Below are 25149 nucleotides of genomic sequence, written 5' to 3'. Positions count from 1 at the left end.
TCTCTACCATGGAAGGTATTTCAGTGGGACTGTGAGAAGTATAGCTTTGCAGAATGAATGTCTATGTATTTTGATGCATTGATAAAGCTAGATTGAGTGATATGAGGGTCTGGGAGTCATTTGAGAGAGACCTTCAGGATGGATAACAAGGGGTGGCAAGAATGGTGCAATATGTATAAAAGGGAAGTATGTACTCTTAGGTACCGGACTGCAGGATGCACAGGACAGCATTACAGATTCTCTCTTCTATAATAGGCCACTGGCCAAACTGTTCCCAGATAAAACTCGGGATTCTCTTCTGGTAGGAAGAGCTACCTGACTGGAAAAGAAGAGTACAGTGGATGCCTCATCCATTATCATTCCATTGTGAACAATTACAGGCAAGATATTTGAGGATTAGTAGGGGGGGTTGATATTTTACGGTGGATTCCAAAATCTTCTTTGGAGTTCTTTGAGCCCTGGCAGCTGTGGTCCTCTCCTGATCCCCCTAGGGTGGCTGAGAACACTGAACACTACTGCTGCCCACTATGGGCCAGTTCCCAGAGTCTCCTCTGGGATACTGACTACAACTGGGTAACAAGCTGAATACAACAGCATGGACTAAAAAATGGCATGCTATCTCTCAGGGCATGTCATGGCCAAGGCAGAGAAAGCTAAAGAAAATAGAAGAAAAGCCTGAATAACTGTAAAAACACAGGGATGGAAGGAAATTGCATTTGGCAATTGCATCATGGAAATTCACTGGAGCCTGTGTAAACAATGACCAGAGAATGGTGGATAAACCAGATGAACCCATTGTGAGTGAGATTAATTTTTAATACATTTTTGTATGTATAAAAAGGTGATTCTAATGAACAATGAAGATATTCACAGTTTGTAATCATGCATATTTGTATTTTATTTGTAACGATGAAAAAATAAAACCTGAACAGAAAGCCCAACAATGTATGAGAAAAAAATAGGAAGATACTTAGTGGTATAATCCATGTTTCAGTTTAACTGAACAATTGTTTTATTTTAGAAAACAGATTTTTACTATTAATGAGAATAGCATACCTCAGTTAATGGCAAGGACAGGGCTGGAACAACAGACAGCAGTGCTTTGACTTCAGATAAACACCTTTTCGCCATTTCCTAATGGTATAAAACAAGAAAAAACTAATGCTGTACTATCAGTCTCCTCTGATAAGCCAGCAGATGGCTTGGCTTTACAAAATTTTTCAGAACAATCAAGTTTTAGGTTATTCTAGTTGAATTCACAGCAAAATAAACCTTAGCTGATGAATATAAATTTTCTGCAACACAAATAGTTGTGTTTGCTGTACAAACACAAGTGCCCAAACCTTGCAGTTTCTACTGAGGCAAAATTGCCCCTGGCTCAGGTATTAAATCCAGTGAGTGAGCATACTTTTGCTACGTGTTTACTGAAGACATTCTAAACAAACAGCCTGACAAGATGATATTTATACATGTATAATGCATGGCATGTTAATCTCAGTATTCTAAACATTGTTTTTCCAATTACTGACATATATTAATGAAAGTTTCAGCAAACCCCTTCAGGTAATCAGAAACACCCACTAAAGGACAGCTCTGTCTACCCTCCTGAAAGCACTGTGATTGGCCAAAACATCATTTGTTCTCCAAGCTGGTCAAAATACAGCCTCGTAATAAAGGCACAGTGCACAATTGTCACTGTTTCACAGCATCCATCAGACAAAATGACAGTCTCTACATCATTAATCATTTCATATAATACATATAAAGAGAATCCTGTCACATGATAAATGTCTCCCACTTTGAAAATAAACGTCTGTTTTGCCTTGGCATTTATCAAGCAGCAGTTATGCTGTGGCAACATTCTATTCCAATGGCATTATCTCAAACAGACCACATGGAAAATTCTGAAATTACCTCTTTTGTGTGTGTATGTGGGGGAGTTATTTGGTTGCGGACCATATTCAGCCTTGCTAATAAAAATAAAAGAGGAAGGTGGTGCAAAGAAAATGAAACTAAATTCACTGCCAGTTTTAGTCCTCTCTCAATAACGTTATTAGAAGGCTCTTATTTTGGAAACCATCACTGCCCATTTTGCATGGAAGATGTGTAACTGATTTTTAAAAAGCACTTTTGGGCTGATTGCCATGCTAATTTAACACTATGCCAAGCATTTTCAGATGTAGATTACTATAAATTAGGCATCAATTTTCAAATCTATGTACCTGAAGATGTAGCCTTTATTTTCAAGTGGAAAGTTGAAGATGCTTGATATTTTTGTAAAGTGATGAGCAATATATAAGGAAAAGAAAAAGTTAAATATTAAATGAAAAGTGAAAATATTTCAACATTTCTTGAAAGGTGTGAGGGAAGATTAATCTTTTATGTCCGCCTTCCAAGTTACCTGTCATTTATTTCCCAAAAAAGACATCTTAAATAAAAGACTGTCAGACATATTTAAGAGCAGAACTGTTCTCACTTACTTCTGTTTTTTCATCAAGATGCACTTTTGCGACATTCATTTTGGGGTTTTTTGAAGGAATTATTTTCAAGGTTTCACTTTGTTCAAGAAAAGTTGTAGGTTCTGAAGCTGAAGACAAGCTTTTAGAACTTTGCATCAACATTTCAACTTGCTGCTTCAGATTAGATAATTTCTCCCGTAAAGAAATAATTCTGAAAGAACACAAGATTTTTCATTGTTGATGTTATAAAACAACAATATTTGTTGTTTCCATGTTATAATTAAACTGACCTAGCTTTTACTACATATTGATTAGGTTCTACATTTTCTTTCATTTCAAGAATGATATCATAATTTTACCAAGTTTTCCTTAAAGAAAGTGGAAATATGGAATGCATTAGCTTTTTGCATTAAAAATGGTAAGAAGTATTTTAAGTATGCCTCTCTAAGAAAAGCTTTTCTCCTCCAACCAGCACAAGGCGGGCTGACAAGCAGAGTGGCAGGGGCTGCAACTCTTCTTGGCCCATTATTCCTTCCCCACCACCTGCTCAGCAGTTCCAAAAATTCTGGGGCTAGATGAATGACAATGAAGAAGTAATGAAAAAGGCCATAGGATCTAAAATGAAGGGCTGAGTCTGGGGCTGCAACTGAGAAAAATTCTTGCATGCTCAGAGTTGTAATACGGGATGGAGAAAGTAGCTGATCCAGTGAGAGAATGGGAATAACTGCTGGGACTACTTCTTAGATTTGCTAGCATTTTCTTATGTTGCTATGCCAGTGTAATATAATTAGCATGTGTTACTCAGTTCTTTAAGAATCAAAACTAAAATGCTAACATACTGAAAAGGCATATGTTTGGATGAGTTTAATGCTGTGTACAACATCTTACAGTTTTTACAGTGAAAAATCTCTGAAAAGCGAAAATGAATGCTTTTAAAGACTTACAGCTCTTTGATATTTTGTACTTTATTTTCTCTCATCGTAAATGGTTGACTGATCTTTAATATAGCATGAAATAACAGGATAAAGTCAGTGATTATTTACCTAGCCAACGGAATCCACAAGTGGCCTGAAAATGTAGACATTGAACTGAAAATCTTGATGTTGCTAATCTTGACAGGCTTTGTATTATAAGCATAAAACAGCAAAACCTGTAAAAAAGATGGAATAGGTAAGCTATAATGCCATATGGTATAGTAGACCTGAGCTACTAGATTATAATAACTATCAAATACAATGTACTGATGAAGACTTAGATAACTGACTTTCAAAAAAGGGAGGAGTGTGGCCTCATATGAATTTGTACTATACTCAGTTTCTATAGGTCTTAGAGCAATTTAATTATGCATATAATTTATACGGATTTGAAAATTAATTATACCCTATAGAGTCACCATCAAAATCCCAGTCCTGTCCTGATCCTGGTCAATCAATCCCACTTATGCTCATGTCCAAAGTTTCAACTTCAGGTAGGCTGAACAGAGAGCTTTTACTGAATTTCCAAAGGCCCTGTGTAATTAGTTACATTTGTTATATGGCCTTGTGCATGGCTGTCATCATACTAGTTTTAAATCCAAGAAGTGCACATAACTCACCGATCTAATAAAGCTGTATCAATATCAGAGCACAAGAAAATGAAATAGAATGTTCTCATCTTTCACTGAATTAATTTGCTATTATGATTGAAAATATCCTTCCTAGTGGTAGCTGAATATTTTGACTATATGGAGAATGTCAAGAATATGGCATTCATATATTAGTCATTTTCAAGAGTTGTCTTTGGATGTCTAATGATCTGTAAGGTCATGCTAAATGCAAAACTGTATTGAAAAGTACTTTATTTGCACTAACTTCACAGGGCTTCTATCAGTTTACTAATACAGATTAAAAGGGTCTCGTAGAAATTTTGACACTGATCTGTTATGTCAAAAAGTTTGGAGATCATGGATTTCTATTGCAGTAGCAGAAATTTTACCTACCTGCTGTTCCCTTGTTTAAAAATAAAACAAATTCCATGTCCTAGTCTCTTGCTTTCCTGCAACCCTCCAATCTCTCTCATCTTTCACGTTTCTGAATTTCCCCTGATTTCTTAGGGAAATGAGGTTTACAAAATCCCATTTTCCCTGTATATGTGTATCTTTGCTTTTCCGACAGCCTCCCACCAAACAGTATTGTTGGAAAGTATTGGTCAGCTCTAACCAAACTTAACAGAGTGGAGGTCTTAAAGACATCAAGGACCTGCAAAAGGCATGAATACAACATGGCCTGGAAGCTCTATATGGTCAACAAAGTCTTTCTTTGGCCTGCCACCAAAAAGCTGTCAGGGCATTCTGTTTGTCCTGCATAGCGGGTTTGTGGCAGAGTAAATATATAGCTCCCTGCTGTCCAGCTTGCCAATCAGCATATGTATAATGCAATTAAACAGCTGATCAGTCATAACACAAATATTTGTTGGAAATGAGACTTAATTTGTTCCAGTACCTAAGGAACTGCTTTGGTGTAGTTATACCTTAGTCTCTGTATAGTTTGATGGCTTTGCCAGAGAAGGAATGTACCACTGAATGTTAATTTCCTTATTTGAAGCATTTGCTGCCCTACTCTCCGTCTGACTGTCTGCTTCTGTGATGACAGAGACCGGAGAAGCTATTCTCATATGTGACATCTTTGATGTAATTCCAGTAATTTCAAGAGACACCTGAAACACAAAAGAAAATTTTAAATTGTATTTTTTCTAGTGTAACATGCAATATCTATTATAATCTAGTGTCTACTAGAATGGGTATGACTTTCACTCCTGCACAAATATATGCTTATTTAGATAAATGGGTAATTTTAAAAGGTGTCCATTTTACCAAGTTAAGGCTTTTCAAAGTTCACATGATGAGACATTTCTAAAAGTAATGTAAAGGACCTCTGTGCTGACTTAGAGACACATACAGCAACAACTACTGTTACATTTGACTTATCTATGGTGTTACGGTTTTTGCTAAAAGATAGTATTTGACATGCTGACCATAGAAAATTTAGTGCTGAAAAAGTAATTTGTCTGCTATACCTATTGATAATTAAAATAGTAATCTGAATGCTAGACTAATGCTTTATATATGTTTACCTGTTTGTTTGTTTTCTCATTAGCTGTGCAACTAACAAAGGGTGATACCTACTGAAAATTCAGTCACTTACTTAATTTGTGAGGATTTGTCATATGTTATATTTACTAAAATATATATGGAACATTAGGGCTATGCATCACATAGTTACAGTTTGACCATCATTTACCAGGGAAGCAATGGAGGAATACTGTCAACCAACATTCATTCAGGAATAAAAGCCTTTTTTAAAATTGTAAAATATTTTATTTAAAGGCTGAACAGCGCCATACCATTTCTACTTTTTAAAGTGTTAGGCAGATCTGCAAAGAACAGAGGAGGCCAAACAGTGACATTTGGGGGGAATGCTGAAGCTATTTGAAAAGGTTGTTAGTGTCTCCATCATTGATTCCAAAATGAGGACACTGAAAACAGCTGCCTGGGGAGTTAGTTCTTTTTTAATTTTGAATGTTCATCACTGAAAAAAACTGGAGAATTTTATCCACTTTATTTTCAGAAAATACAGCTCATGACCGATACAGGACAGTACATCCAGGTGGGCAGAAGACGGATTTTTCACAGTGACATAACCTTACTTCATAAAGCCAGTTCCCATCCCGCATCAAAATATAGTAGAAGTGAAGATAAAGATGAAGTCATGCATGCTGAAGTCATGCATTCAAGCATACTGATATGCCTCCAGTATGGCATGGGACAATAAACTGGGGATGATCCATGCCACATAGACTCTAAACACTGCAGCAGTGATAACAGTGGCCATAACCCATGGTATACCATGAGGTGTGCATGGATCACCCACCTACTACAAGGATCTTCTACATTCGGGATCTTAGACTTTAGTTTTGGCAATGAACCAGCCACTATCCTGCTAGCATGGAGAGTGAACAAAATTATGAGAAAACATATATATGGAGGTGGGAACAACCTAATTTATGCTGTGCCCCTGAACTAGAGCTCTTAAAAGTCCATTTTATGATATATATTTCTTTCTAAGGTGTGGTAAGTTTTCTTTTTCACTGAACTGCATCTTTTGTTATTTACATCATATTGAATCTTTTTGAGGAAGGGTATTACAACTGCTCCTGTCAAACTGGAGGGCTGCTGAATTACATACATAAATATTTATCTATTCAACTTTCTCAAAAGCCTGAAAACAACAAACTGGCTTAGTTAAGTGTTTCCAGTCCTACATACTATCATGGAGTGGAAGCATGCAAAATGTAACAGGGCACACAATTTTAATTATAGCTTCTTAATGTAATTTGGATGCTTTGTTCAGCAGAGCTGAAAAAAACTTCAAGAGTCAAAAACAGAATTACGAAGACACATGTAAGTGAAACAACCTTGTACATAAAAATCATTCCTTCAAAAATTATATCTATTTGTACTGTTAAAAATCCCAGTATCAAATTACAGTAACATTTTTAACATAACATGTACAGTCTTCTGAATAGTTAAAGCTTCTAAAAATGTTGTGATAAAAATCAATGAAGCTTAGAATTAAAAAAAGTAAGAGCTTTATGCTTGTTAGCTGTCTACAACAGTGAAGCTAACACATGATTATGCGGCTTGCACCTGTCACGAACATGACAGTGAGCTCTGAAGCTTATTATTCTAGGACAGTGTAATACTAATTATGTCAAAAGAAGAGCAGACAGAGTAAAATAATTTTTGATATACGATGGCTGTTATAAATGTCACATACCATATATTTACAATTTATTCAGTGGCACAGTCAGCTCTTTGTTGGGAAATGAGTAATGATATGCTGTCCAACACTGCAGAAAGTTCACCAACTTTAGAAGAGCTACTTTCACAAAAGTATTTTAATTCATTTTTATAAAATAACAAGTTTTCACTCCTCAAGGCTCCCCTTCTCCATCTAATACTGAACATAATAGGTAAAAAATAAACCATAGAGAATAACCTGTCATTTTAAATTTTTAGTATTAGGATAATTATTAATGTGAGAAGTGGGATGGAGAAACTTTGAAGACAATTATTTTTACATTGAATCTTCAAAGACTTTTACTCAATATTCAATACACATGCCATGGTCAGCATAGACTCCAGAATTCCAATTCAAGATTTCTCTGAGTAATATAGTCTGAGCTGCCTACATTTGAAAGCTCAGATAGGCTGTTCACAAGCCAGAGATCTGAAAAGATTGATTTTCTAGCCAGCTGATAATCAGTGAAAAAAATTGGCACACAAGGCCTTCAACAAATTTTGAGAAAATATAAATTATATATTTTCTGAAAATCACGTTTTTATTATAGACCAAATTAACAATATAGAGGCTTGTACATAGAAATTACAAAGCAAATATCAGGACATTTTTGGTATGAAACATGGGAAGATTTACAAGATTAAGAGCCTCGGTCCTACCAAATAACACAGCCAACTTAATTAACTGATAATGAAATCTTCTTAAATATCATTCTGCTTAATCTTCTATGATCTAAATACACTGGGCATGGGATTGAGATCATTTTTGCAGGAATGAATAACACAAAGATATTTGCATTTCTTAACTATGTCCTTCACTGCTTGCACAGGATTTTGGGTTTGTGCTGATCCTCTGCATAATGAATTTCATTCTTCTGTAGTGCTCTCAGAAATATCACCATTGGAACTAGCAAGAATCTGAGTGAAATGCAAGTATAATACATATTTTTGAAACATCAGAAAGAAAATAAGTACCTTTGAAGAATCAGCTGGCCTACCAAGAGGCGATTCTACGTCATGTAGCTCTTCTGGGAAATTCTCAAGACAACACATTGAATATTCAAACAAATGTTTTTTAAGAAAGGAATGCATTTCTGCTATGCGTAGAACAATCCCTGTGTCAAAAACAGAACTAAAGTGTCCCTCTCTTGCAGAAAATGATCCAGGTCCCACGTTAGGGGCAGCTTTGAAAAAAGATTTTTATTACATCATCATTAGCCATTAAAAAGTAAAGTTTCTAGAGCTACTCAAATTTCATAAATTTTGAAAATATAGCAAAATATGTAAATTGATTCAATATCAAACAAATGCATTTCCAACAATTATACTGATTGTCCTTAAATATTACTAGGTTATGCTATTTGTATTGCAATTTTTCACTGGAGATCTGATAATGAAACAAGCTCTGTCTAGACATTATAAAGCAGCATAAAATGGGAGGTGCAGTTTTGAGGTTTAGGTACTTAAATTTACATGTGTAAGCATCAGTATATTCACTAGATGTCTAAGCAACCACTAGAATAAATGCTTATTTATTCAATGCAGTCAAAAGAAGGTCGAAGAGCTCTGAAGACTCTAATTTAGACAGCTAGTGGCTGATTAGCTGAGTTGCTACCTAGGCTCCATCGTTGGTAACTACAGCTGAGACATACCTGCACATTTTGAAACCTACTTGTAGGTACCTTACTGTCCTTACAGTTCTGTGATGAGGTAGAATATTTTCCTTTCATTTGGTGCTGCAGGGAAAAAACCCAAGCTCTCTGAAATTACTATTTTCAGAGTTGCTAGGCTTCTCTTTAGGCCACACCTATTAGTACAATCTAGTTCTATTCTTACCTGTCAGGTTCTCACTTGTATATCCAGCAGCTGGCCATCAGATGTAGATGCATAGTATTAGGGCCCTGAAATTAATGGATTCTGACTCTGTTTGAAAGGTCCTATCTATTACCATCTTCTGTTTACAGTGAAATAAACCAAGTCTGTACATAACATCTGGGGGTTTAGTCAAAACACATTCAACAATGCTCAGCCTTCCCATTTACACTACACTCAATTCTCACAAACAAGCCCCCAAACTGAACAGATTTATTTCTGATGTGACTTAAGTCTGATGTATCTAGAACTAAAAATAGATTATGAATTTTGTAAAAAATGCTACAGATACAGTACTAACAATTAAGTTTTGAAGGGATGCTTTTCCTGGTATCATGAAGGCTTATGAATAGTTATGAAAAAAGGTAATATCATCTTCACTTACAACACTTGTAAACTGATATAAATCTTGATTTCAGTGAAGATTTTTTCACATTTATACAATTTAAAGGAACTCAAAATGAGACTATCTCAGATGATGGCCTTAGAATCTGACACCGTTGGCCCCCAAGAACAATATCTCACCTATCACAGTTTTCTAGAAGGAAGAAAAAATTCATACCAAATAGAAGGTTTGTGTTATAAAGTCTTTTTAAATAACTGTGGTAATGAATTAAGTGAACCCATGTTATTGTCTCTTTCTTCTGGCTGGCCTTGGTGGCAAGACTTTCTGTTCCTTCACTTTGGCTCTGCTTGTGTTTTATGATTTGTTTGTTTTCAGCAGAAGATGCTGTGGGACTTTCAGGGACAACATTGTATCCATCTGCAAATCCAAGAACAGTTCAACAATACACATTAAGTGAATGGTTGCAATTCAAAAGCTATTTCTGCATTATGTTGGAATTGATTAATTGGTAACTAAAAATGTAACTTGTGAACCTGGTTATGTTTTTCATAAGAGGAAAGTTCTTTCTGTTGTGCTTTAATATTAGATGAACTAGTAAGGAAACTATTTCTCAGATCATGGCCAGGAATCTGACTGGTCCTTGCAGGAAACTAAAAGGGGTAGAGAGCAAGGTGCTCTCTCTCTGAATTTAAATATAAAACCATTATTTCTATACATCGTTCAATAGCAGATATTTACTAAATGGAAACAATACTAGGAGTCATCAGTCATAACTACAGCAGTTGAGCTTCCCACTTATATTGACCTGATCTCAGAAGAGTTAGGCACTCTGAAATGTTTACTGTTAGCTTCAATCCAGTCCCTTTTAGATATTAAGCACATTATCAATGAAATGTGTTCTTGACTATGGACTAAAAAAATCTTTTTTTTTGTGCTGCCTAAAAGTTATACTTATGCAAAAAGAGGAAAAAAATATCAGTACAGTTATCACTATATCACTGCTTATATTCAATTTTTTTTTCACTGTATTAGTACATGGCGCTCTCAAAAGCCTACACAATTCTTCTACTCTGTTTCTCATTCCAAATTGAACAAACATTATGTTACAGTAATTCCTAATAGTAAACTTCCAGAAAATAATTGTGTTCTTCTACAAAATCTGAATGTCTTCATTATGCCTGATATTTCACTGTCAATTGTAAATACAGAATTTAGTTAAAATGGCCACATTGTTTATAGATGAAACTTAAACAACGTGTTTCACTAATGGTTTTACAGAAAATATTTAGCATGCTGTGCTGATCATTTCCATTTCAGTTTACCTTTATATATTTTGGCCTACTATTGCTTTTCTACATTTTCTATTCTTCTTTGTATTGCCTAACAGAACTATCAGGAGAAACACCTGCTGCATTTGCTAAAAGAAAAAATGATCTGTAATTATAAGCAAATGGAGCTAGTACAAAACAATCAGATTGATGGAAGGTCTTAGAATACAACACTTGTTTTCATAAACCAATCAAAACACGTATGTTTAAACACTGTACAGTAAGTAGACATTGCTCAGCTTTGCCAGCAACTATCAGGCAGAGCAATGCAATCTTTGTCAGTCACTTGGAATGATTGAAATTAAGCCACTGAACCAAAATTTTATCACTAAATTAATGGTTCCCAGGTTAAAAATAAATACAGATACTTTGCCTTAGTGTTTATATAACATCTGACAACCATTATCCCAGAATTCCTAGTTTCATAGATTTTTTTTTTAATCAAAACCTTCCATTTCATCAACTCCATTAGCTGTAAAATAAATGCAGAAGTTGGAAATAAACCAGGCAAAGGAAAAGTTCTACCAAGCTAATGGAAGCATCTCTATGGACTGGAAAGACAGTGAAAATTTTTTTATTATACTGACTTTGACTTTTAGAATACAGTACCCAGGCAGCTAACTTTGCAAGAGTTTGGGTTTGTTGGTTTTGGTGTTTGGTGGGTTTGGGGTTTTTTTGGGGGGGAGGTGTGCAGGGAGAGACAAGCTAGTCAACACCAAGATGTCTTTGCAAAATCAAAAGAAAAACTGAAAATCTCCAAGGAAAAGCTAATATACCTAGGGAAAAAAAACTGTTCTAAATCAGTGTTTCAAAAAAAAAGCGGTGATGACTGATCAGGGGGCCAAGACCTACTCTAGAAGTCTGGGGAAGTCCTGTGACAAAGGTCCATCTGCTTTTCTAAAAGTATGGCAGCATGTGCACTCTGTTTTTCTGAGCCACAGTATGCAAACAGTGCAATTTTTCTTAACCTACTGAACACATGCACAGGCTGATATTTAAAGACCCATTAAGTCTACTCAGTATTTTGTACTGCTATGCAGGATGAGGATTTTGCTTTTACTTTCAAAATTTGACATAATTTTTCATAAAAGAAAATTAGATATTAAATGTATTACTAGATTACATGGCATATATAGTTTATTAGTTATTTAATGTTCTAATATTACTAGGTATAAAGGAATACCAGATAAGAAATCTCTGTACAAAGCAAGAAGATCCATGAAAGCAAATTCTGGGATTTTCTGTTGCACTGCATCCTTCATGCTGTGTTCTTTAACACTCTTCATTCCAATTAATAGCTGAGAAGCAAGGACAGCTTCACTGACCTAAAAATAATATTTATTTTATTCAGAACCAGTTCACTACAATATTTATACAGATTTTAAAATCTGAGAGTAGCAAGATGATGACAAAAAATTAATTACTCAACATACTATATTTTTAAAAGTCAGGAATATATTCTATTTCTTTCTGACATGTGGTATATACTATACTTAAATAAATCATTACTGCTGACAGCTTAATTACTACATAAGTGATTTCTAATCAGATATCCTCACCTGGATGCCACTGATGTCTACCCACATGTCAAATACATATCAGGCAGTGTGCTGTTTTATTTGCACTGAATCAAAGTTGAGGTAAACAGAGTCAGATCTGTCCAAGAGAGATTAAATGCACTACTCAGACAGTGTCCATTTTAATTTCCTCAAATAAGACCCATGCCAGAAATTTCAGGAAACCTTAATTTTTGTCTTGTTTGCATTGTCTTGTTTTCTTGTGTAAGTAGCATAAGATGAAAATAAAAAAAAACCCAAATTACCTCTTCACAATATTGCACCAACCTGTGTAGCTGCTCTTACTGCAATCCAGGCTTGTACTTTGTAGCCTTCTGATTTCAGAGCTTCCTCAGGAGAAGAGCGTTGTCCAGAAAAGGCCTAAATTATACACCAGTTCATAATTAGTATTCTAAATGTATTATGGTAAAATATATTTTAAAGATAGAAAAAAGTCCTCCTACTTACAGAATTATTGTTTTATTTGCAAGTTGTAAAAATTAGCATTCATTGTAAATCCATGGATTAATTGCTAAAATTGAAAAAAATTATCCAGAGCATACTAATTGGCTGCTCCTGTAAAAATTTTCTCAGAGCAGCTTATACTATGGTCACTATTGTATACAGTTTTGCTATAATTTTCCATTTTCTGGAATCTTAATTACCTCTTTTCTCTTATATTACACATTACGCTTTGAATCTATGGCTTGTAGCCACTTTAATGTGGTGAAAGCCTTTTATATTTCTCACGCTGTCACTCATATTTGTACTGAAAAATTGAAATCTGGTAAAGTATAAATATTACCACTTAAAAACCAGGTTTGAATGTTATGGTTTCTTTGCAAGGTACAAATTAGTACATAATCAGAAATGAAAACACTGTTGGTTCTGTTTTCTCCTATTTTATACAGAAAAATATTTTAAATGTTATCATTCAATCCAATAAACATGAGAAATAACATCAAACAAGATAAAATTCTACTGCTGTACTGTATGATTTCTTTGTGTGATTTTTCTAGTAGGATTTTCAGTATCAGTATGATTTATAAGTCCATGGAAGTAATAAGTATAAGTCCATGGAAGTCTGGCAAGGTGCACAATGTTCTAACAGAAATATATTTCCTGCTTTGAAGAGGCCACTACCCAAAAGATAGAAAACATACGTTTGATTTGGAAGGCACCATCTTATCTGTCTGTGACACATCCTCATTATTTGTGGCAAAATGCAAATATAATAGTGCTATTTCAAGGTATGATCTTCTTATTAACCTGTAAGAAACACCACACAGATCAATCAATGTTACTATCAAAGTAAGAATTACAGTGATACAATCTGACTCCTGCATAAGACTAGCCAGACAGCCTCACCAAATAAATCATTCATCCAGCCCTCAGCATCTACTCAAAGTGTATCTTCTTTCAGAAAGCCATGTGATCCTGTTTTAAATTCTTAGTGAGTCTAAAACATCCCTATGGTATGCTTAACAAATACTACATTGATTTAAGAGTATGTCAAATATAATTTGCATTATGTGCAACAAATATTCCATAAATAAATTGTAAACATTTAGTAAGAAAACTGTAATTCTGCAAGGGAAGTGATCTTTCTGTACAGAATCTGTACGCGTTCCTCTTCCTTCCTCAAGTTAAGGCATATATCCATTGTCCTGGTTTCCCTGAAACATGGGTGGCTGAATCTGGATATGGATCTTCAGTCAAACTCTTCCAAGAATCAGCAAACATACCCACAGTGACCAAAACAGTCTTTTATTTCTTCATTGGGCTCAGCTGAGGAACCTTCTCAGTTCTCTGAGTTCTGTACCAGAGTACTCTACATCTTCAGAAACACTGTGCTCACCAATTCCTGTTCTCCTCCTATACTTCCTTCTCCTTTCAGTTATTTTTACAGTAATATTAGAAATGAGGCAAAAATCATAGACTCATAGAATCATAGAATGGTTTGGGGTGGACAGGACCTTCTAGTCCAACCGCCCTGCAATGAGCAGAGACATCTTCAACTAGACCAGGTTGCTCAGAGCCCTGTCCAATCTGACCTCGAATGTTTCCAGGGATGGGGCATCTACCACCTCTCTGGACAACCTGTTCCAGTGTTTCACCACCCTCATTGTAAAAAATTTCTTCCTTATATCTAGTCTAAATCTACCCTCTTTTGGTTTAAAACCATTACCCCTTGTCCTACTGCTACAAGCCCTATTAAAAAGTCTGTTCTCATCTTTCTTATAAGCCCCCTCTAAGTATTGAAAGGCCGCAGTAAGGTCTCCCCAGACCCTTGTCTTCTCCAGGCTGAACAACCCCAACTCTCTCAGCCTTTCTTCATAGGAGAGGTGCTCCAGCCCTCTGATCATTTTTGTGGCCCTTCTCTGGACCCGCTCTAACAGGTCCATGTCTTTCCTGTACTTAGTACACCAGGTGGGGTCTCACCAGAGTGGAGTAGAGGGGCAGAATTACTTCCCTTGACCTGCTGAAAATCACTATATCTGGAGAACTTCTCCAACATTTCTGTTCCCTATAGGTTTATAACAATCTTTTTATGCAGGTTCCTCCTGGCTCTGTAGATCTCTCCAGATCTCCCCTAGGAATTAGCTTTCCTAAGCATAGCAACAAACTCCTACTCATGCAGTTACTATTCTGGACAGAGTCATATTGCACAGAGTTGGCTGTTTATATAGTAGAATAAATTCCAGCTTTGGTATGATTTATGTAAAGCAAAATGCAAAAGTCAAAGAGTGCTGTACAGTTCAAGATAGGGCAAACTATCAAGTGGGAAGATGGCGAGGTCTACACTTAGTTGGTGACAACTTAGTTAACTTTCTAGTCTTGCTAACAAAAAAGGATTTGAGATACCAAGAAACAACTTCAATTAAACAATCCCACAGACATCAGAGGGCTTGTATAAAGGTGATCGGGATGTTTAGTTCTCTAAATTAACAAAGCCAAGGTCCATCGATGTTGCTGTACATTCTTTTACAAAGCCAGTAGCAAAATAAATAAGAGTGTAGCAAATTAAACTTGCAAAACATCCCCACAGTCCATTTCTGTACTATCTTCCATCATGCTGACTGCTTGTAGAGGTTTGTTACTATGCTACTGCTTCTGTGTTCAGACTTCTGGTTCATTAACTTAAGTAACAGAATACCCAAACAAGCAAGGTAAATTGCTGCCTTTACACTGTCTGTAACCAGACATGGCACATTATTCATTAAGACTGGTCAAGAAACTAAGAAAAAATAAAGTCCAATGGATCAGAGCTGCTTGACAGAATTTATTGGCTGGCTTGGCTCAGCTCTTCAGGCATCTTCTATGCTGATAACTAATGCCAAAGTCACTGTCCTTATATCTGTTACAAACACATTTCCTATGCTCCTTCTGCCTCTGTTCTTCTGACTGTTTCTGGCTGCTAACCTTTTCAAGCTGGATTTCTATTATCTGGAGGTGGGCAGACCACAGCTCATCTTCTGAAATATGAATAAAACCTCTCTTTAATTGATAGCTCTGTTCCTGGTGTTGACAGAGGGTACAAATTTGGAAATTGAACAGAAAGCTGTAACTTTGTATAGTCTAAAATATGCTTTTAAATGTTCCCAGCATTTGTTTTAAATAAGAGAATATACAGTAGCTCTTCTATACTGCAATAGAAGAAAACTCAAAAACATAAAATGTGCTTCATAATAGAAGTCGCACACCGAATCTCAGAAAACTGTCCTGTTCTATATTCATGTGTGATTAAAATTATTTTGAAAGTTATATAGCTAGTTTCTTACTCAAATTTTTGGTCATGCTGCTGGCTGAGTTTTATAGCTTCCAACAGGGTTTCAACACCTCGAGATGACTTGTTATTGCCTGCTTCAGTTATCTGGCATTCTACCTTACCTAAGAAAGAAATATAGAAAACAGATTTGTAAGATATTTTTTTTTTGTCTGTAAGACCCAACTTGTTTTTCCCTCCAGGAAAGCTGAACAACATAGTGCATTATCTATTCTCTTCCTGATAAGCAAAACTTTTCGTTTGTTTAAAATGTAATGCACAATGCTTGTATAGCAAATTACTTCATAGAGTAGCTAAAATAATTGAACTTTGGAATCATAATGACTCCTAACATGTAGTGAGCCTAACTAGAAGACCATTGTACATGGAGGAGTTCAGGCACAGGCACAGGTCTGTGCTGTGCTGCACTATGCTGCACATACAGTGTGGCCTTCAGGCCTGTGTTGTGCTGTGCACACCTCTTAGCCACAGGGTAAATATAGCCAGCTAGCTGTAACAGAAGAGCCTGTTGGCAGCATCTTCTCAGTACCAGTGATTATACCACCTGCCCTTTCTGTAAAAGTGCAGCAAGAAGTTCTTATGTGAATATGCTTTTTGTTTGACAGTAGAAATGATGAATAGAATTGTTTTATGTTAAGAAAATCCTCTAACAGCTCAAAAGACCAAAACGAGGCAACCTTTCCACAGACAGGATCTGTGTGTTGTGCTACACCCTGATTGGAAGCCTGTTCAATACTGCATAACTTGGGGTTCTCAGCATCTGAAGGGACGTAAGATTATTTACACTATCCTCTTTTTCTTTGTAGCGTTAACTCCAATGAATGGCACTTTAAGAGATACTTTATATAGAGTCCGAGTGCCTTTCTGACTGGGATCCTAACAAACCAACACCTCCTGGTACAAAACATAATGCCACTAAAATCCAAATGCATCCAAACACTGTGTAGTTCATTAGCTTTGTTAAATCATTTAGAAATACTTTCTGAGCCTTTCATCTTCTTTAGTTCAGACTGATGCAAAGAAGCTAATTAGCTTTCTACAGTGTCCTTAATCTCATTGGCTACACCCTTTGATCTCTGATAACATAGAGGTGGGAGAAGTTCTGCTGCAGTTTTGAAATTATTTGTTGTGTAATGCATCCTGAACTATGCTGGTGTGATACTAAACACAGGAGAGAGATCTGCAGCTAGACAGGGTGAGAAATATTCAAATCTGTTCTATTTTTACAGTAAAATGTCTCCATTTTAAGAGAGGCCACATGCATAACGTTGCCTAGGAAGGCAATCATGATGTACAAACAGGGTTTTATTTACCTATCTGAAAAAGAAGTTCAGCTTCCATATCTAATTTTCTTGTTGCAGATGCTCTGCAAAGCTTCAATGCCGATTCTAAATGTTTGAGAGCACGTAGCCATTGCAGTGGATCTCCTCTTGCAGGTGTACAAGCTACTTTTTCAGCTAATGTGTGTCCTAAGGAAAAAAAATAAGACAGTTCTTAGTAAATTATTTAATAGAAAACCAACTTATGCAAAAAGAAGCAACTTCCTTAGAACAAATGCTGTTATGTATTTACTGTTACAATCCAATTCTCAAAAATCAGAGTGATTAATGGATATAAATACAGAACTATAATGTTGTTTCACTAATTTATGATGACATTGAGGTTTACCTAGGCCATCCAAATGAAGCTCAGGCTACACAAATCAACCCTTTCACAAACTATCTGGAAAGACTAGCAGTAAGCCACTTCATAACTTTATTTCACCTGGCAGTTGTAGGCAAAACCTAAACCTCTCTGAGCATTTCCAAATTCCCAAATTCCTTTTGTACTAACCAGTTCTAAAGGCTTCCTTGATGTATTGCATACCTTTTATACTGTACTCCCCAATATTCATCTGTATTCATAGGCTCTTCCTAAAAATGTGGATTCAGAAACAGGAACTGGTCGAACATGGCCATTACTATGAGCGAGTCTGGCTATGCCTGCACTGACAAGCAGTAAAGCACAGTAAGAGTGGATCTCGAGAGCAAACCAGCTGGTGTTGAAGACCTGACAGCCACAGCAGATGCATCTCAGAGTGTTCCCTTTGGACTACCTCTATTCTAGTCCTAAGGGCTGAATACAAAGTAATGGTTGGGGTGCACTGATGCGCTCCTGGAGCACATCTTCCTGAAAAAGAATCCAGACACTCTGAGGCTGCTCCACAATGTGAACCAAAGTGCAGTAAGTGATTTCTAGATTTTCTAGTCCATTGTAAGTCAGATATACACCAAATTAAGTTTAGCAGAAGTAACATAGAGACAATATCCCTTTCCCTATATTTGCTAGACAGCAACAAATCTTAGACAGATCTTAAAGGTCATCTTCTGTTACTATTCAGCATAGTTTCTATATAAAGAAAAGTTATCAAGAAAAGTTGTTAAATTAAAGGGTGACAACAGTAACAGACGCTATTTATTTTATTGGGATAGAGAATTATCACTATTATCCTGTATGATTTGATATCATTAGTTAGTTCCCATATAACTGCTTCCAGAGAGATGGAACATATACAGGAAGTCTTCACAGAATTAATGCTTTGTACAGAAGTTGGAAAAGTATTGTTAACTTCCACTTAAAAATCTGAAGTTTCCATTAGTTTCATCAAGCTATAACATTAATATTTAAGCCTTTCTTGATTAGAGTTCCCCTAAGAATTGTACCTTGCTTATACACATTGCATGGAGCCAAACAGGCGTCTACTGTTGGTTTTCAAAGTATTTTATTTGCATATGAAAAAAATTTACTTACTACATTCACTTTTGATGCATCAGTTTATCTGCTGTTGCATAAAATATGAATGAAAATGAATGAAAAATTAAAAATAATAATGACTTGCATTTTTCTTACCAATTCTCATTTTGACTTGGGCTAGCAAGTTGATATGTGGCAAGTAGATATTTTTTGTAGGTAGGACCAGGCAAGTCAATGTACTGTCTTCTATTTGCCGTTCAATGGGTTCTCCACAAACAAAAATCTATGAAAAGAGTATGCTTTGTAAAATCAAGTTGCAGACAGCAAATTAAATAGTAGTTTGAAAAAGTAAGTTAGGTATTGCAAAACCCTGGAATGCAAATGTGTCTTGTAAAAGAGCACTAGAAAAGGGCTTGATACTCCCAAACTCCTTTACTTCAGTTTGTGATTGTCTTCTTTGCAGAGGAGTTTGGTAGCAAATGAACCATTTCAATTAACTCTTGATCAAATTTATTAATGTTAGGCTTTGGTTTCTAAAAGCAAACTTCCTCAAATCAGTCTTTAAGAAATAGATCTCCCAAGTAACCCAAGCCCTAGAAAGAAACTGTCATTTCTACAAAGAAATCTGACATCCAACAAAGGCCAGAAAAGAAAAAGAAAATAACATGTATGGACCAGTCAAACTTTTCATTCATGGAAATAAGGCAATGGGGACATGCTGTAAACTGTTAAGTCTCTTGAAGGCTAGCAAGTCTCACAAGCAGAAGTATGAGTCTGAAGTGATTCATATGATCCTTTATTACTTGGGGGAATAAATATTTCAATGGATTAAACTTCTGTATTAGGAAATATGAGGAAAGAATTTGATCCAAAAGCTTTTCTTTATAAACTGTATCAAGAACGGGTAGAGACTGCAGAAGTGCATGTCTATTTTTGGATCATCAAATAGGTAAATGGTTTATTACTATACATTCCTCTCACAGATTTAATGTCTTTAGATTATTTTTTTTTTATTGCCTATTTAAATTTTTACCTGGAAATGATTTCTTCATACTGATTTTAACAATCTGTCAATCTAAAACATCAAAACCAATATGCTACTTTATACAGATTTTTCTAATTCTAATTATTCTAAGATAAAAAGCTAAATTCTTAAACTTGGATGCTCAAGAGTTAGGAATTTTATGAGATGTACATCCTCCCTGAGGTGCTGAGTACAAACATATCCCTCAGTTCAAATGGGAAAAATGAGTGTTCCGCATTTCTTTAAAAGTCAAACGACCTATTTCAGTTTTCACATATGAATGTACATTTTGCAAGTATTCAATATTTTTAAATTGTGTGACAATACCAGACTATATACATGAGTATGCATGATAAGTATGCATAAATAACTTGGGTGAGATGAATTACTTCTTTACACTATGTAATCTAGGGAAAATTGAAGTGATCAGTTAAGAGGAATAGCCCTTTTTAATAAATTGTTAAAATGGCTTCCAGGATACATAATTAAGATTGTTGGAAGGATTCGCCAATGCTGTGTAAATCACCAACATATACTCACAGCTTTAATGGTAAGCTCATGTGCCAAAATTAGTAAGTCTAATGGTTCCACTGTAGAAGAGCAATGTTCTGTATCCTCTACTATTTGCAGTGTTAGTATGTCTGCCAGCAGAAGCATACTTTTCACAAGAGTCAAAGAAGCTGGAGGGGAAATAAATGTATCCTCTTGGAGTAAACTGATGATATTCTGTTTGGACATAGACAACATAAACCAAAGTAGTTACTACTTTTGCTGTCTATTTATGAGGACAAATCACACAAAGTGAAAAAAAAAAATCTATTTTAGCGGCACTATTTCAAGTTTATTTAATGCTGGCATCAGCTGTTCTGACTACATGAAAAATGCATCAAAGAGAAGCGAATGGTTTCTTCTTTGTTCTCAAACCTGCAAAAGAAGTTTAATGTCTGCCATGGGACGTTTTTCTTGCAGGTCAAGAATAGCAGCTTGCACCATCATTTCAGCCTGAGTCTCAATATCACCAAAGGTTTCTGCCTCTAGTATTACTTCTTTTATCACACTTCTGCGTTCAGCCACATCATTTTCTAAAAGAAGAGAATATATCAATAGTAAAAATACAATAGAAGAGACTTTACAGTATCTTCTACCATTCCTAAGAAGTCACTTCCATACTAAAAAGTTACAGAAAATCTGACATTATAGATTCCACATTTACCATTTCATCGATTCTGTGCCAAATTTACTTTAAAAAGAAAGAAAAACCACTTAGTTTTTAAAATGCACTTGTTTTAAGTTCATCCAAATACATTCTTTATATGTAAGCCACCAGCATAAATATATTTTGTAGACCAGATATCATTAGCACCCATAAAACATATTCTACATATTCAAAAATCTGATCTTAGTTATCATTCCAAAATAGTAACAAGCTTCACAGGAATTACCCAGAAAAGATTAAATAAGAGTTTCACTACTGACCTAGACTGTGATTTTGATACTTAAGTGAGCATCAGAGTTTATACTAAGTTCATAGAGCTAAGGAATGAAAAACATTTATTCATAATCAAACTGCAATAAATGTATTTTGTAGTATCTCACTTAAATTCTTTTAAAAAAAAAAAGAATTTGGAACATTTTTAGGAGATCTATAGGAACATTTCATTTATTGGTGATATAAAAAGTGAAAAAAACTTCAGAGACTTTTAAAACTAGAAGTATGTAGCAACAGTGTTTTTATAAAACAAGCATATTTATTTAACTTAATTACACTAGAACATTTGAAACTTTTTCACACACAAGTGATTTATCAAAACATAATGATCATTAAATGAACATTAATATAATGCTTTGTGTTTACATGCTCTAGGGAGAGATTGTACTCAGAAATATATTTTCCTTTTTGCATTGGATGAATTTAACACAAATAATTGCTCAGTGATAACACAGCCCCAGAATTAATGTTAATATTTTTTATTTATTAATAAGAATTGTGTCTGAATAGGCTCACTTGCCCATTATACTCCAAAAGTCTAAACCAAAAAAGGGTAATACCTTTCATATCACCAACACCATGTATCTGTGTTACTAGTGCAGTCACTAACATTGTACGACACCTTAGCCACAGATGTACGCTCATATGATCCTGTGCTATTATACTGTGAGGCAGTCGAACATCTTCAACAGAAGAGTCCTAATAATTTCCAAAAGCAAAAGAAATGTTACTTTGTGAGTCAACTACTTTACTACAAACAAAGCAACAGGGCAGTATCAGTCTAAAATAAATCAAATTAATACAAATATATTACAAATAATAACATAATTACAACCAGAAGTTTATTTGAAGGGTGGATACATATTTTTTTAATAACAGGAGTCCATTTATTATTTAACTTTTAATCTATAGAAAAAAAAGAATTGTAACAAATGGAAATTAAACCAGCTTTTATGGGAGAGTCCATAGATATATCCATATACTGTATGTGTCATGGAGAATAATTCTAACAGTTTGGACTTTATTCCTCTCAAACAGGAACATTACACAAAACTCTAAGGCACATAACAGTCTAATTGTAGAGCAGGATCAATATCAAGTTCTGGTACCTCACTAGTGATTAGAAATAAATTTTTTATTTTTTATTTCTATTTTTTAGTGTTTCTGGTGATTAGAAACAAATATTAATGTAATATAGTACTGGAAGCATTTGGGATAATTGTCAGCTCGACTCCCTGTGCCATCTTCACATATTTATAAACAGTCTTTCTATTACTAAAATTCTACAGTCCATATTCTAAAGATTTGTTCCAGCAAGCAATAAATGGACACTGCACCACCTGTGCTTTACTTATACAAAAAATCATCATGAATTATTTGCATTGATGCAAATGAAGAAAAAAAATAGCCATAACTCAGTTACTGGCTACAGGGCAGTCCTAAGAAAATGTAGGAGCAAGTGCAGAAAGACAGAAGACCCTGATATGCAACACAGAGAATAATTACACTGCATGCAAGAAAGTCTAGTCTTGTTACGCATGTTACAAAATCTGGCCTCACTGCTCAGTTGCTCTGTCCATGTGAGTCAGTTTGACTTACTGTGTGCTCGAGAGTGACTGTGTGGTGTCTTACCAATAAGTTTTGTACATTGGCTTTCCAAAGTATAGGTCAGTATCCCTCTGTGTTAGACAACAGAAGTCAGCTGAAATCTTGCTAAATTTGGAACATAGCAATGATGTGAACTGGTCTGTTTGACTCTTGGAAAGAGGATACTCTGAAGTAGGTTTTCAATCGAAAAACCTAAAATACCTTAACTGAATAATACAAGATTTTCACCTGATAGCTATTTTTTCCACTTTCTGTTTGTTTTTTTTTAAACAAAAGGAGATTTTCAATGCTGGCATTTGAGAGTATACAAATAAAAACTGTAATTCCTAACCACATACAAATTCAAATGATCATAGGTATATTGAATATACTATAGGCAAGCAGGTAACTGAAGCATACTGTACATAATTTTCTCCCCAGGTTAATGGTAACCACATAATACAGATGACTGCTATGTTCTAGTATTCTGAAAATCACTCAACACTTAATACAAGACTTCATATACTAAGACACAATAGTTTAAAACAAATATCCACACATACCGAACACTCCCTTTCATCCTTTTCTTCTTGAAAATGTGTCACTTCTATCCTAAAAATTTTTGCATCTTGGAAAAGTCGAATTGCAGAGAAAGCCAAAGCAACACTGTGATACAGAACAATATTATTAAAAAATACTAATTACATTAGCCATTTTATGCTTTTATTATAATAGATACTTTATTTCTGGCAACATCACAGATGTCTATCAGCAGTTACCAATTTTTGCTTCAGTAGAACAAAAAAATTGCCCTCAGAGTGTATTCTGAATTTGCAGGTACTGCAGTATGAAAGTGAGAAAACAGCAGTAACAGAAAAAGTTTTGCCAGTAACAGACATAACCTGATAATAATGGATAAGCCAAGATATATCATATTCTGTTGGAGCAATCAAAACAGAACTCCACTATAACTTTCAGTTACACAGATCTGTCTTCAGGGATGGGCTTTTAGAAATTAGAAGATGTAAAAAAACCTGAAAATGACAACATCTATTAGGAGAGTTCTGTATCTCATCCACAACTAGAAAGACAAGAAAACACCTTCCTCCTTAAAGCCTTTCCAGACTATATGTTAATCCTTCTGTTAAATCCACATGACCAAATACTTACAGGATCTTAGTAAACACCATCAACCAAAAATTGAGCCAGGTGCCACCCTGGCAAAACCTCATAAGCAATCACATGACATTGAGTTTGCTGCCCCCCACCCCAATTATAAATCCTTTTCTGGAGTTCACTCCAAACAGCACCTAGAAAGATACAGACACTATTAGGACTGGTGCAGCATTCAACCCTACATTTAAAAAAATTGTGAGTTGGGAGTCCCAAAATATTGTCAGGTTTCTTAAAATATTAACTACTATGTTTTTTTCCTTTTTATGCTGTCTTTTTAAAGCTTTCAGATACACTGTTCAAATGACATCTATAGAAATGTATATCTATAACAGCAGACTTTGTGAATACTATTATTTTCATTATATGAAGACACTTGCAAAACCAACATAGTGAGATCTTTTTCACAACAGGATTTGTTCCCCAAAGAACACGCTACTCAAAATATTCTGACAACTGCCAAAACCAATGTCTCATGGTATTAGTTTTCCATCTCTAATTGTACATTTTCCCCTACATCTGTAAATCTCTACTCTCCTACCTCTTCTCCAAAACATTTTTGGGGTCAGGTTTTTTTTTTTTTTTACAATTCTACTTATTCTCCACCCACTGAAACACATTTTCCTAATGATGCAAAAGTACCTGAGGGTATCCCTAGCTCACCTCTTAAAGATTTTTCAGCAGGTGAATTGTTAAAAATGTATAACCAAAATTCTCATCTATGCTGTCTTTTTACATAGAGAGAATCTCTTTACATAGAGACTGGCTTCTATGAAGCAAAAGAAAAAAATAATTTATGAACACCTTAAGTCCTTTTCACACTGCCAGAACACTGTGAAGAGCTTTTAATGCAAGAGAGATTCAGACTCTGTGTGAATTTACTGCTTTTGAGAAGTTCTAGATTAATTGTTGTAAAGGCAAAGTTCTTGATTCATGCACAAAGAAGTCAGAACAAGAG

At 35.2% G+C, this 25149-nt stretch overlaps 1 protein-coding gene across 1 annotated transcript in view; it reads right to left on the bottom strand.

Annotated features, from left to right (window-relative positions):
* Positions 1-25149, bottom strand: part of CFAP54 (cilia and flagella associated protein 54) — a 116644-nt gene that overhangs the window by 1615 nt on the left and 89880 nt on the right. Inside the window, exons 53-68 of the mRNA XM_072865784.1 lie at positions 23582-23684; positions 21992-22130; positions 20867-21024; positions 20483-20668; positions 19075-19201; positions 17499-17654; positions 16181-16289; positions 13562-13667; positions 12687-12779; positions 12026-12167; positions 9731-9931; positions 8272-8480; positions 4968-5153; positions 3503-3609; positions 2481-2670; positions 1057-1134 (exon numbers count right to left, since the gene is read on the bottom strand). Coding sequence (XP_072721885.1) covers positions 1057-1134; positions 2481-2670; positions 3503-3609; positions 4968-5153; positions 8272-8480; positions 9731-9931; positions 12026-12167; positions 12687-12779; positions 13562-13667; positions 16181-16289; positions 17499-17654; positions 19075-19201; positions 20483-20668; positions 20867-21024; positions 21992-22130; positions 23582-23684 — 2290 coding nt within the window. The remainder of the gene's footprint in view (positions 1-1056; positions 1135-2480; positions 2671-3502; positions 3610-4967; positions 5154-8271; positions 8481-9730; positions 9932-12025; positions 12168-12686; positions 12780-13561; positions 13668-16180; positions 16290-17498; positions 17655-19074; positions 19202-20482; positions 20669-20866; positions 21025-21991; positions 22131-23581; positions 23685-25149) is intronic.

Source organism: Ciconia boyciana, chromosome 1 (genome assembly GCF_034638445.1).
Source record: "Ciconia boyciana chromosome 1, ASM3463844v1, whole genome shotgun sequence".
NCBI classification, from domain to species: domain Eukaryota; kingdom Metazoa; phylum Chordata; class Aves; order Ciconiiformes; family Ciconiidae; genus Ciconia; species Ciconia boyciana.
The sequence above is the reverse complement of the archived record's forward strand: the minus strand, read 5'-3'. Positions and strand labels throughout refer to the sequence as shown.